This window comes from Lingula anatina, chromosome 1 (genome assembly GCF_051362555.1).
Source record: "Lingula anatina isolate TDL-2025a chromosome 1, LinAna3.0, whole genome shotgun sequence".
Taxonomy (NCBI): Eukaryota; Metazoa; Brachiopoda; class Lingulata; order Lingulida; family Lingulidae; genus Lingula; species Lingula anatina.
Window position 1 is genome coordinate 19,562,429 of NC_141767.1, and position 13,400 is coordinate 19,575,828.

At 33.2% G+C, this 13,400-nt stretch overlaps 1 protein-coding gene across 4 annotated transcripts; it reads right to left on the reverse strand.

The window, feature by feature from the left end:
• Window positions 1-1,162: 1,162 nt before the first annotated feature.
• On the reverse strand, window positions 1,163-9,870 carry LOC106156562 (uncharacterized). Of its 4 annotated transcripts, none has more exons than XM_087000952.1 (19): window positions 9,744-9,870; window positions 9,252-9,439; window positions 8,935-9,012; window positions 8,718-8,805; window positions 8,414-8,464; window positions 8,174-8,209; window positions 7,933-7,991; window positions 7,491-7,543; window positions 7,062-7,189; window positions 6,706-6,807; window positions 6,352-6,431; window positions 5,968-6,120; window positions 5,435-5,568; window positions 5,017-5,136; window positions 4,681-4,710; window positions 3,954-4,051; window positions 3,512-3,630; window positions 3,084-3,170; window positions 1,163-2,781 (listed from the first exon to the last, which is right to left on the reverse strand). In XM_087000952.1, the coding sequence occupies exons 2-19, from the start codon at window positions 9,332-9,334 to the stop codon at window positions 2,700-2,702; spliced, it is 1,581 nt and encodes a 526-aa protein (XP_086857078.1). In that variant the 5' UTR covers window positions 9,335-9,439; window positions 9,744-9,870; the 3' UTR covers window positions 1,163-2,699. The 4 variants fall into 4 exon arrangements, with proteins under 4 accessions (XP_086857078.1, XP_086857076.1, XP_086857079.1 ...); XM_087000950.1 differs by having other exon boundaries at window positions 5,393-5,568; XM_087000953.1 differs by lacking the exon at window positions 4,681-4,710.
• Window positions 9,871-13,400: the final 3,530 nt, after the last annotated feature.

The window sequence follows — 13,400 nt, forward strand, 5'->3', positions numbered from 1 at the left end:
GGGCTTAAATGATCCTTGGTCACGAGATGCATTGTATATACACACACCTATATACGTCTGTTTAACAGGGGTCAAACATTTTTCCTCTCAATGAGAAAGTTGATGGACTGAGCAAAATGTCAACGTTTTAAGTAAAGTTTTAAAAGTTGAAGTAATAAGAAAACTCAAATTTTTAAAATATTTCCGTTACTCTCTCTTTCCCTCTCTTTTAACTGTACCTTTTTACTCAGAGATGTGAGTTGTAAATATGTTCAGTTGAAACTGCCGGTATTAGGCCCGGCAATCTAAAACCGAATTTCTCACAATGTAGGCTATTTTTAAAGTACAATGCGTGATGGGATCCTTTATTAACCGACTGACTGGAGCAAATAATTTGGGTCCAGCTTGTCACAATGGAGTTGGTCAGAAATGCTAAGGACTGATAATCTAGAAAAAAATTTATATGACAAAAAATTGAAATGGAGAAATTCTTTGCAATGTTTACATGGGTCTAAATGTACGACCTCGGGTCGATACATTTATATAATATAGTCTAGAAAGCAATACAAGAACGTTGGGACTTACATCTATTTTAGATAAAATAATGGGAACATTTTTCAATATGTGACCATGGAAAAATCAGGCCCTCTGATACTCCAAATAGATACACATTCCAGGGGACACAATCACATGTATTAAACCTTCATATATTTTCAGTGGATCTACTTATACAGGGGTTTTATGCTAATTTTGAATTACTGGACCGTGGATTTCTTTCTGTAGTTAACCTTTAAGGAATTTTTGCGATTACTTTTGCTTGCCTGACCAAGGTTGGTCATAATTCTTCCACCTGTTCAAGGAGCTTACGTACACACAATGGGTCCAAGATTCTGACAGATAAAGATTGCACAGCGATAGTAAAGCACCCAGAGACGGTGACAAGTGAAGGTCTCGCAATAACACACTGTGGTCGTCTGAAACAAAATTATATGACATTATGCAGAACAACATTCTATACACCGTATTACTGAGGGATCCCGGGCGTCAAACTCGTAAACCTGCAATATAGGTGCGATGAACACAAACGCGGCAGACAGGGGAGCAAATTCATGGTACCTTTGGATTGATGGAATATCAAAATGTGTTTTGTCATTATAATCTATCAAATCATTCAAAACAATAGAAAGATTCAAAATTTTTATTTGTCCATTTATTCAGACAGGTCATGGTTAACTACAGTCGTAACAGAATAGAATACACAATATATACATGATAGTATATTTACACATACAGTTCTATAATATGTCAGTCATCACACAGGTATAATTTGTTCTTCATAATTAAAATAATCATTATATAATTGATCATGCTGATCAGGTAACAAACATATAAACAAAGCCTGTATACAACCTTTACTTGAGCACATTTTCATTTTTAATTTTGGATTTCTTTTTTAAAAGGCAATCTTCTCATCACCGCAAAACTTTCCTCCAGTCATATCTTTAATATAAAACAGCTCTTAACAAACTACTTTTGTTAATATGTTCATCTTCAAAAAGAAAACAAAAACATACAGAATAAGAAGTACAAATTTAAGTAAAATATACAGTGTACCAGTGCATATATTCACTTTATGCAAAGCACTTATCATTTACTTCTCTCCTTTAACAAACTATGTGGGTAAGTCGAGATAACACTTGCAAATTACCTAAAAATTCACCTTTAGTACAAACAAGGTGCATGTAATATGAATCCATATTGATATTGGAATATATAAAATAAAGATATCAGTATGATAATTATACCTAAGCTGATGAATACAATATCATCACAGTGTTAATCCTTCTCAGAATTAAATTAACAGGCTTTACCCTTTTAAATCCGCATGCTTCTAGGTTTTGAAACATTGAAAAAGAGTATTTACTTTCAAGTGCTAAAATACCAGTTTTAAAGATAAATTTCTAAGGAGTAAATCAAATATCTTAAAAATCATCTACATTGTGTGCCCTGTCCAAAATTTATATTTGGCCAAAACAAATGCACATGAGGTATAAATGAAAGAGGGAGGATATTTCAGTTTTCACAAAAATCTACTGAATATTCTTGCATGAGCATGATCTAGAGGCATAAAACCATTATTAATTTTGTACATTCCATTTATAAGGCAATATTAAACTTATTATCGTGTTTGATACCAGTAGGTGCTAGCAGATATGGCAAGTTGCAGGCAGCAATTTACTGTTACTTTTATTTCAGTCACAAGGAAAACTATGAAGAATCTAAGCAGTAGCCAGAGCTCGGGTGTGCCTTCAAGTTGTAATAATTCTTAAGTAACATTTGTATCTTTTTGAAAATGTACATGTAAATACATGCAAAACAACTCTTAAAACAATATATATATAAATGCATATTCTGTTAGGTTTACCAGCAGCACATATACATAATTTTATACTGCCTGCTACTGCCTTCAAGGTTGAGATCATACGACAAACGCAAACACAGATTATTCATCAGATCTGTCATATATATGGTAAGGCATATTCTTTAGCTACCCTGATTCTGGTTTGCACTTGTTGTGTTTTTTCTTAGTCTTATCACTTCATTTAACTCACAGTTTTTCTTGTCTGGACGGTAGAGTCAAGTGAATTTTAAAAAACTCAGTAACCATGAAATCCATATTGATATTTGCTCTATTATGCCTTCCCATCACAGATTTTCACCTAAGAATTGCTCTTACATATCTCATTGAGTAAGTAGCAGGTTTCCATGTGATCTGATCCCACAATGTGTTCAAATTTTGGCCTGCAAAATAAAGAAAAATATATTGAGATTTTATTCATTTGAGATTGTATACAAAAGGGCATCTTTTTATTATTTCTCAAAATGTAGAAGGGCTTTAATAAAGAATGACTTTTTTCTTGTTATCGGTATTAACTTGTAACAGAAAAATAACACAGGCTAAATGCATACAAATTAGATGCTTTTAAATAGAAAATGCTCTTTAATCTTTATCAATACTGAATTCTTTCACACTTCCAAGAATTAATAAAATAGAAATCCTTCAACCTATGTCAAGTTTCCTTTTATATTCTTTTCAGACTTACCCAAATCCCTCCTCATCTATGCCTTCCATTTCACAGAAATTCTTGACTTCCTCAAATTTGTTTTTCCCCAAAGCCTGCATGCAGTGCCTGAAATGATCAATTACAAAACTTTTTAATGGTGTATTTTTTTTATAAAATACAAAATGTGAACATTTATATTTGGAGTAAATAACTGTCAAGAACTTTATTTCTAAAAATCATCTATTTTATCTAATATATGTGGAAGTTTAGTTTTACTTTTCTTAGTGATGAAGGTAACTATTTGAAACATATTCATTATCCCAAAGGTTTTAGTTCATAGTTTAACTGCACAATTACTAGTAGAGTATTTTTGTGCCTCATTTCATTTTCATGGCTAGATTTTAGTCAAAGAAGTATTTTTTAATTTAATTTTTCAATATCATATACATAATATTCAATCAACTTACTCTCTAATAAAATGTCTGCAGGATGATGATCCATCTCCATGTTCATCTACAATCATCTCATCACTTCCTGCTGGGAGTTCGTTAGCTTCCTTAGCAGATGCCAACAGGTTATCAAGGTCCTGAAATAAGTTGTTTTAAATGTATCATGTAAATGAGTTTTAACAAACAGAACGAGTGAATAAAAATAAACAATTGAGTTAGCACTAGAATGATGCAAATTCTGGGAGGATTTGCGAAAAACAAGATATTATTTTGTGAACTTTGGATAAAAGTTTAAGAAGTAAGCTTTCTACTGCAACTGTAGTCTTATCCACAGTAAGTACAGGTAAAGGATATTTAGTAAGTAAAGGATAACATTTGATAAAACTCTTTTTGTGTAAATTGAACATACAGTTTCAATAATTCATATAGTTAGGCGATTGAAAGTATCAAGTTCACATACCCCTTCTGTATAATCTTCAAAATCATCATCATAGTCATCTTCCTGGGCTGAGTCAGAATTCTCACTATCTTCAACTTCTGGCAGTTCCTCTGGAATTTCTGTAAAAGAGAAGATAAGTTTTTGTACACAGGAATTTTAACATGTACTAGATGTATAACTTCATCCAAATTTACAGCAAACTTTACTTAACTAGCTCTACTTCTTGATGTGTGAGATCACTTTACTGAAGCCACAAAAAGCAAGTTTACATTTCTTACTGCTTTCTATTAGTCTTTACTTTAATCTTAAGTGTTCCTTTAAAATAATTACTGCTGGCTTTTCATATTTTCAATCATATGTATCAAATAGCCACATTCTTATAAATAGACTTAACATAATATCAAACCATAAAAGTAAGCCCAATCCCAAACTTAAGACACACACATTCAAAAATGAAATAAAATATCTATATCTGCCCTAAATAATTTGGAAAATCTTTTAACCACAATTAAGTTAGCACATATAAGATTTACTACTGGGTAAATCACAAGAGCAACATGTACCAGTATGCATTTACATCTAACAACCACACTTTGTGAAATATAAGTTTTGTAATTGTGATCAACACAGGGAATGAAAGATGGTGAAAACTGTTTTGGAGAAGTTTGAATACTTTTTTTTTTCTAAAATTGACAGCTAACATCAAATTTTGCCATAGGAAAGTCAACATGCATACACACGTACTCACCATCCATGTTACTTAGAATCTGCTTGTAAGCTACAAGGGACAAATGGTTTTACAATGCTTCACTATTGTTATAACAAGAAGCAAGCAACATAAATTCAATATTGCACACTATATGCCATGGAAGCAACTGAACTTCTAGTTTTACATGTTATGGCAATGGAAAGCCTTTGCAATATGTAAATAACCATCATAATGTTTACTTTGCTACTACAAATTTACCTGCATCCCTAGGCCTTCATAAACAATGTTAGATTGGCAATTTTTTGGTGATACATTATTAGTGTGTGATACTAAATTATCTACGTACATAATAACAGCTCAAGCAAGGGTACAAACCTTCTTCCACATCTGAAGCTGAATTCACTGCCTCTTCATCAAAATCATCTGAGTAGTCTGACTCCTCTCCCTCATTACTTGTTTTCACATCTGGCAGTACTTCTTCTACAATTTCACTGTCTGAGTAAATAAACAGCCGGTTAACAATCTCAGAAGACTGAGAGACAATAAAAAACTGTCCCTGATTCTAGTGCAAGGCTCATGCGAACATATCAAATTTCATCATAGGCAAGAGATAGACTAGAGTTTGACTGAAGATGTAGATATATTTTTTCTTTCATTAAGGGTTCAAGATGCCTTTACGTTGTAAGCACAAGGTATCAAAAATGGAAACTTCAAACAACTAAATTCATCATAATTGTCCTTCAAATTATACCTTTATTAACATCTGAAAGCACATCTACAGAAAAATCATTACTGTCTCCACTGCTCTTGACATAACTGCTGTCACAGGAAGAAGAATTGGTTGTGTCTGGGTGAGCTGTACTTGGCCTCTGCCTTCTCAGACGCGGGCCTTCTTTGGCTGGGGTGGGTTCTACTGAGAGGCTGCGGCTAAATTGCATTAATTTGTGCATATTAATATCAGACATGTCAAATACTGATCAGGTTATAACTAACAAATACTTAAGGTCGTGTTGGAACTGGGAGTTCAGAAGAACCACAATGAACATTTTGATGTAGATTTTACGTCATTTTTCTAGGCAAGTCGACATTTTCAGAAGAAAAAAAAAAATCATTTTATAAAATCTTTAGGCTCCTTAGCCTGATTTTAGCTAACAGGATATATAACTTTACGTTATCAAGCACTGTAGCACACAAGTTTGTGAATGATGCTTTTATTGAAATCTACAGTTATAAACAAAATTACATAAATTGTACAATAATATAGATTATGATACATTTAATATGAAAAAAATAACAGTAAGATGAATACAAAAATCAACAACTTACTTCAATGGGGAGCTTTTTGGTCGACTTGAAGCACCTTTAGAAAATTGCAAGGATGTATCTTTGATGATTTTCTGCTGCAGAAGATACTCCTTCTCTTCTATAAACTCAGATAAATGCTCTTTCACAAAATGTAGATTCAATATTGCACTAGCACTAAAAAATAAAGAAGGATAATTGCTGCCATCATCATTTTAACATCACAGAAATAATATACATGAAACATCTTAAAATTGTTACTCAGATATTTACCATAACATTTATTTTTAACAATCAAATCAGTTTTAAATCAGATAAGCAATGCTTCACAAGTACTAATATAAATTTTTGATAATTATTTTGGAAACGACATGACAAAAAACTTATGCTGTATATCAAAGATATTACCTTGGTCTTTCCTCTGGGGACTTGTTTAAAATGGTTTTTACCAGATCTTTGAAAGCATCAGAATAAATATCAGGAACATCCTAGGATAAATTAACATAACTTACCAATTAAGACATACAATTGCTTGCACAAACAATTCTGGATAATAGTAATCAAAATTACTATTGAGAAAACATCAATATAATCCTTACCATTTAGGAATCAACAAATGCAATGTAACAAATAAATATTTTTAACATAAAACAAAACTTTTAAAAACTTAACTTTTGCCAAAAGAAAAGCAAAATATATGTGCATATGCCTATATGAAGACATTTTAAATAGACTTCTTGGGGTAAATGTAATATCACTTACTGCATACTCTCCTCTGACTATCTTATAGAACAGGCTGACCAGATTGTATGCATCAAAGGCTGGAGCTAAGGCACACATTTCATAGAGAAGGCATCCCAAGGCCTGAAATACAACACATGACAACATCATCAACAGCTAATTTTGTATGAAGTATAGTACCAAATGACCCTCATCTCTCATTAAGTAAATGTAAGTTGAAAGGAAAAGAAAAAAAAACAGCAAAATGCATTGTACAAAGAATACACTGCTTAGTATGAGTATTTGTCTGCTAGGACTCAATTGTATTTCTACCGAAAAGACATATTTTTACACACACACACACACTCCTAAAAATTAAGATCAATATATTGGCCTACCCAGATATCTGACTTTGAGCTGTATGGAATGTCTTGACATAGTTCTGGACTAAGGTAACATGGAGTACCAACACAAGTCATGGCCATGTCTAATGTGTTGTCCATCATTTTTGATATGCCAAAGTCACCTGAATATATATATATATATATATATATATATATGAAACAAATGCTAGGTTATTTGTTTATTTATACACCTCACATGGACATTAAATACAATAATAATTTACCATGAAATGTTGCTAAGGTGACAAACGATAAAGATTTTGATACTTGAGATCAAAAGGCTAAATAAACTGATTCACAACAAATAGATATTGATGCATCAAATGCTCTACAAGACAGACTGCTTTGTGTGTCTATGTGTGCTAATCAATAACATTCAGAATAGATGTTCAGGCACAATTTCAATATTTCAAATTCACTAACCTAATTTAACAACACCCTTCTTGGTGAGAAAAACATTCTGACTTTTCAAATCTCTGAAAGGAAATATATGTCAATTTATCAGTTTTAAAAAACACTGAACAAATATAATGGACCAATCAAGTTTTTGTAATAGACATTTCACCAAAAAGGGATTTAAAGATTTAATTACATTGTTCAGAGGACAAAACCACAACTGTGATACTAGACTGTTCAAAGAGGTTCTGGGTATAAGTAATTATGGACTGTACTAGGGTTTCTAATGGGTGTCTATAGGGTTGATTTTTTTTTTTTTTTTGAGTCCCTGAAGAAGGCAGCAAGCCAAAAGCTCAGACATTGTGCCAAACACGGTAGATCTTTATAGATGCATTTAAATGTAACATATTCATTACTTAGACTGTTCAAACAATAAGTTCAAATCTAGACCAAAATAAGTTCTTAATACCTGTGTAAAATCTTCTTGGAATGCATATGTTGAACAGCCATTGCAATCTGAATAAACCACTGAAAAAAGACAACAGGATATATTTTAATCCTGAGAAAAAAAACTAACAAACAAAGAACACATTGTTTATCTATTTCATCATTTCTTCAAAAAACACCTTTATAATCATACATTATGTTTATGTTGTTTTTTAATATTAACTACATTTTTACATATATGGTGATCCCCAGGTTATGCTTACATGCATGATATCTTTTTCAGGGAAGAAGGACTGTGTCTGAAATTAATAATGTGTTCATTTTATCATATCCAGTATATAAAAAGCATGAAAACTGTTCATTTTGGTCTTAATACATCCCATATGAAAACAGCATAATAGTCTCAAATTTATCATAGAACAATGACTTAGCTTTACTCTTACGAACAAGTATTTTAAATATGTAATATGTCTGAATAATACAAAAATGCATGATATGGTTACCACAGCAGCAGCTTTAATCTTGTCATCTAGAGTTCCTCCATCACAGTAATCCTACAAGAAATTAAATACCTTCTTATTCCTTAAATTTACAAAATTAAATTATTAATAATTTACATAAAGTTAAAAAAACATTAAATCATAAAATACCATATTATATATGGACAATTCAAAAAGACTGATAAAGAAAAGATAAAAACCTAAACAAACAATCAGCACAAAATCATATTCATTAGCACATTAGATAAAAACACTGGAAAAACTTCACTGAGCTCAACAAAAAAGGAAGAAAGCGCAATGAATTTACCTGAACAATATAGAGATATTCTTCTTTCTCATCAAAGAAGGAATCATGATATGACACTATATGAGGATGCTTCAATTCAGCTAGGATACTGTAAGATAAAAAAAAGAATGTAATGTATATATTGTTTAAATCAACAACCTTACTAATTTCACATATAATATAACTCAACGGGAAAATAAAAATGTGTGTGTGTGTTTCTTTTTCTCTCTTTACTTACTTAGCCTCACGTAAAACAGCTTCTTTTGTACGAGTTTTCTTTTTCTCATCTAGCTCAATCCTCTTCATTGCTAACATCCTACATAATATCAAGAATGTTACAAAAATTAATTACATGGATACAATAATCAGCATCAGCATCATCATCTCTGCAGTTTTGCAAATTATTACACCTCTACATTTAACAAAAATATTTAAAGTAAAAGCAACTCACTTGATTTATTATTATTACTTATATATTTTTCTCAAACTTACGTGAGGTCAGAGACAATTAAGACTGGAGATTTAAACTTCCAGTAGCTTAAAGTTCACACTTACTTTTTGGTAGTCATGTTTCGCACGAGCATCACCTCTCCACATGCCCCTTTTCCAATGGAGTGTATTCGTTCATACTTATCCATGATTTTAAATGATATATGTATTGACCTAACACTGACCAAATGACTCCTTGTTCTATTTCATAAGAGTCACATTTACATTGCTATTTCTCCAGCTCCACAGTACACCTGAAAATAATAAAAAGTTATTGCGCGTTCATATTAACTTTACTAGCAGAACATTGAGAACACAAATACCGAGTTCTTCTGGACGATGTTGGGGAAATTTAGGAATGTGAACCATACACAAATACTTTCTGACTCATCGCTGTTTTGAATTTCCCGATTTAGTGCCACCGTTTGACAAAGGAATGTTATTGATTCTTGTGTCAAGTTTTTAAAGAAATTATATGATCTTAGTTTTTAGTTTATATGAATTGAAGGCCAAAACGAGTTTAATTAGCACATATGACGTAAGATTTAAAACTCATACCAGCAATTTAACTAATTAAAACTTGTGCAATTCAAGTTGTTCCGAAGTTTAGAAGCTCTTCCGCCATCTTGTTTACAAATATAAAAAGGATAAATGTGTACTCCGATACCGACAAATCGGGTCAAGGAAGTGCCCTGGATGTAGTAGGCTTACTTGGCGCAAGGAGTTGTGACAGAAGCTCCTTGCTTGGAGCTAGCCTTACTTTTTAAAAGTTTTCATAAATCCTCTTTATTAAACTAAATTAATAAACTAAACGAAACTAAATTCTAATTATTCAAATGTGGATATTATTTTGATCCCCAATGTTCATTTAAAGATTAATTATAGTTTTGTCAAGGAGTTATAACAGAACCTTCTGTTATAACTCCTTGGTTTTGTAATTAGGCCTATGTTTGACTAGACTGCTTGGACATCGAAATACTTTTTGGTAGCTATATGTATAGACTGTAAAACGTTCAAAAATGGCTCTTGTTTTCACCATACATTTCCATGTTCTCACATATAGGCCTATAACGTTTTTTGATAGTCTTGCACTCTGTACACACAGCCATTTGAGTGACATTTATCTCCTGTTGGTCTTTTTGTATTAACATCTCCCATCCTTAATAATCTCTAATCTATACTGAATAATAAGTTTTATGTTTTTAACCCGAAAGTCATTCAGGTACCTACAAAAAGATTCATTGTGCCGATTTTTATCTCTAACCAAAATCCTCGTTACTCCGACATTTCAGTAAAACTAAGGTTCACTGCTACGAAAATTAATTGGTTCGAAGGTGTATTTCTGTCCCTCTCGCCTATATTCAGTCATGTTTTGCATTCAAAATACTGGTATAAAATAACTAGTCTACGCTGCCTAAAAAATTAAATGTTAAAATTGTTCGATGAACTCGTGCAGGTTGTCGCGAAAATCCTTAATCGTAGAAAAAAAAAAAAAAAAAAAAAAAAAAAAAGAAGGATATTTTACATAGCTTTATCGCTTTAGTACCGAAATCATATTTTGTGGATATTTAATCACACAACTTGTAGAACAACTTGCGCTATTGTATAAGCATGCATCCGAGGCTACTGTTGCTAACTGCTAAAAGGCAAGCACCGACTGTGTTACCTTTATTATGTCACTTACAGCCGTATATCCGGTACATTCAATCGTCCCTATTGGTATGTTGTCTTAATCTGTGCTGTTTTTGAATTATACTGTACATACCAGTAGGGCCTACCCCAGAAGCCCTAAGGGATGAAATTTGTTTCGTAAAAAATTGCTTTTGTCTTTTTACTCCACAAAAAAGAAGAAAAACATATTTACAGAAATCGGAGGTTTTGAAAGATTCATTTCCTACATTTTTGTATTAAATGGCCGTTTTGAAAATAAAACACGGCGAATGAAAATTAAAAAGTCGTCATCATCATCATCATGAACGGTTGGGTCGGAGCCGACCAGCCGTGGCCCCCTTAACAAAAGCTCTCCAATGGTTACGATTTTGTGCCATTCTGACTGCTTGAACCATGGACTCACATAGGTCCGTTAAATCGTCGCTGTATCGCGTTTTAGGTCTACCGCGTCCCGAGGTCCGTATACTGTTCTAATAAATAATGATTTTTTTCCTTTGTTGGCCTCTCAGAATGTGTCCCACAAGGGTAAGCTTTCTCTCTGTGTCTCAGCACTTTATCATAGACCTGGTAACCCAGCTGATTCTAAGAACAGGCCGAGAGCACCATAATTCAAAACTTTCTAATCTCTTCCTGTCTGATTTGTCTCCTTTGTGTTAAGAGAAATGCTTATGTCCTTCCAGACCATTGTAATTCGTCGTTTTATATCTGAAGTGTCATCGGATTTATCAGTGCATATCGCACTAAGATAGATAAATTATTTCACGTTTTCAACCTTCTCAGCAGTGATCAGGATATGACCGTTTCCTACATCCTCTTCAGTGTGTCTCTGTATCTTCATCACCTTTGCTTACTTAGCGTTTAGAAAAAGACCAACTCTCTCGCTTTCTGTTCTCACCCTGTCAACCAATTCTTACAGTTTGGACGTAGAGCTCACAATAAGGATGAGACATCAAATAATAATCAATAAGAAAGACATGACTGAAAATCAAGAATTCAGGTTATAGTTATTATTATTAGGCCTATAATATAGGAAACTATTGTGACGTCACAATAGTTTCCTATTTTATAGACCTAATAATATCGGCATTATTACATCTTGGTCACAACATGACGTCACAATGCCTCAATGGAGACAAAAAAAATTCACTCCATTTCTCCCTGAAATACGATAGGTCTAAATGATAAAATATTTAAAGGATATTGATAGTTTTTTAAGTAAATGGTTGCAATAATAACCTGAAGTATTCTTTTTGCTAAGCTAAGGTTCGGTTGGAAAAACTTTTAACGCTTTTCTCGGAAAAGCAAAGCGTTATTCTCATTCAATTTATTGTGACGTCATATTCACGTTTATATAGTTCGACTGAATCGTCAATAATCTGACATTTATCTAAATAATTGTGAAAACATGAATAACTTGCAGAAAACAATTTCAAGGTATTTGCCAACAAGGTAAGAGATATTTTGTTCTTTTTTTAATGTCAAACTTTATATTTATCGTTTTACAGCGATGTAAACAATATTAGCATTTCCACTTTGAGCACAATTGTTGTGAACAGACAGAAAATTCCGTATTCTGTGTGTAGTGTTAAGTGACCTTTAATGAGCACTTTGTATTGAAATTAATTCAGGAATTATGTCCTTAATTAATTTCAATACAAAGTACACTTTGCATTCAAGTTGTCTATATTGCTAATTTATATTTAGTCAATTATATTGTTATTATTATTTTTTTTAATTTGTCTGATTTGTACAGAAAGGAAAGTGGTGCTGTGGTGAGGCTTCCTCACCTGGAGGAGGGTGGAAGGAGACACCCCTGCCCCTTGCCAATAGCCATGAGAGGAATAGCCACTCAGGGCCTCCCAAGTTTGGTCCCGATTGCCCGATATCCTCATCGCCCCACAGAGCCACGCCCAGAAGTCCTCAGGCCACTGGGTAGACATGTCGTCGCAGCAGACATTGGGGCTCGACCACAACTTGGTAAGCAAGATCCTGCATGTGTTCAACGTTCCTTTCAAGGAGGCAAGAGAAACTCTTCAATAAGATCGCTGGGGGAGCACGTTGAGTATTTCAGAGAAAAGAAGATCCGACCTAGAGGTCTTCATCAGCCCCAAGGCTTTGTAAGCAGACGGGCGGCCGTTCTACAGAATCCCGAATAATCGGACGTGCAGACAGCCCCCAGATCTTGCCACGGAAATCTTGAGAATGTGAGTATTCTCAAGCCCAATACTCAAAACAGGAGAAAGTAAAATGGACACCTGACCCACCTGTTCGTGCAATAATGCCAATATGGACAATAAGATACGAGATGGATGTTCTGAGAATGTGACAGATTCTCATTTTGATGAATTACCGTTTTTATTGCTATATTAGTAAAAAGAAAAAGGGGGGGGGGGATCACCAACAGATAGATTACAACTTACCATTTTTGCATGTGGCTTTCACGTGGTTAGCTGTTTGAATATCTCGAAAAGGAAGGATGGGACTAAGAAATCTAGTTAATCCATTGAGGACAAAGTGAACACAGTTGCGACTGTTTGAGTTTAT

Coding starts and splice junctions, on each gene's coding strand:
- LOC106156562 (XM_087000950.1), bottom strand. CDS start 9,334: ATGGATAAGTATGAACGAATACACTCCATTGGAAAAGGGGCATGTGGA. Junction 8,806..8,934: donor GCTGTTTTACGTGAGGCTAA/GTAAGTAAAGAG, acceptor TTTATCTTACAG/TATCCTAGCTGAATTGAAGC. Junction 7,190..7,490: donor GAAGGGTGTTGTTAAATTAG/GTTAGTGAATTT, acceptor ATATATATTCAG/GTGACTTTGGCATATCAAAA.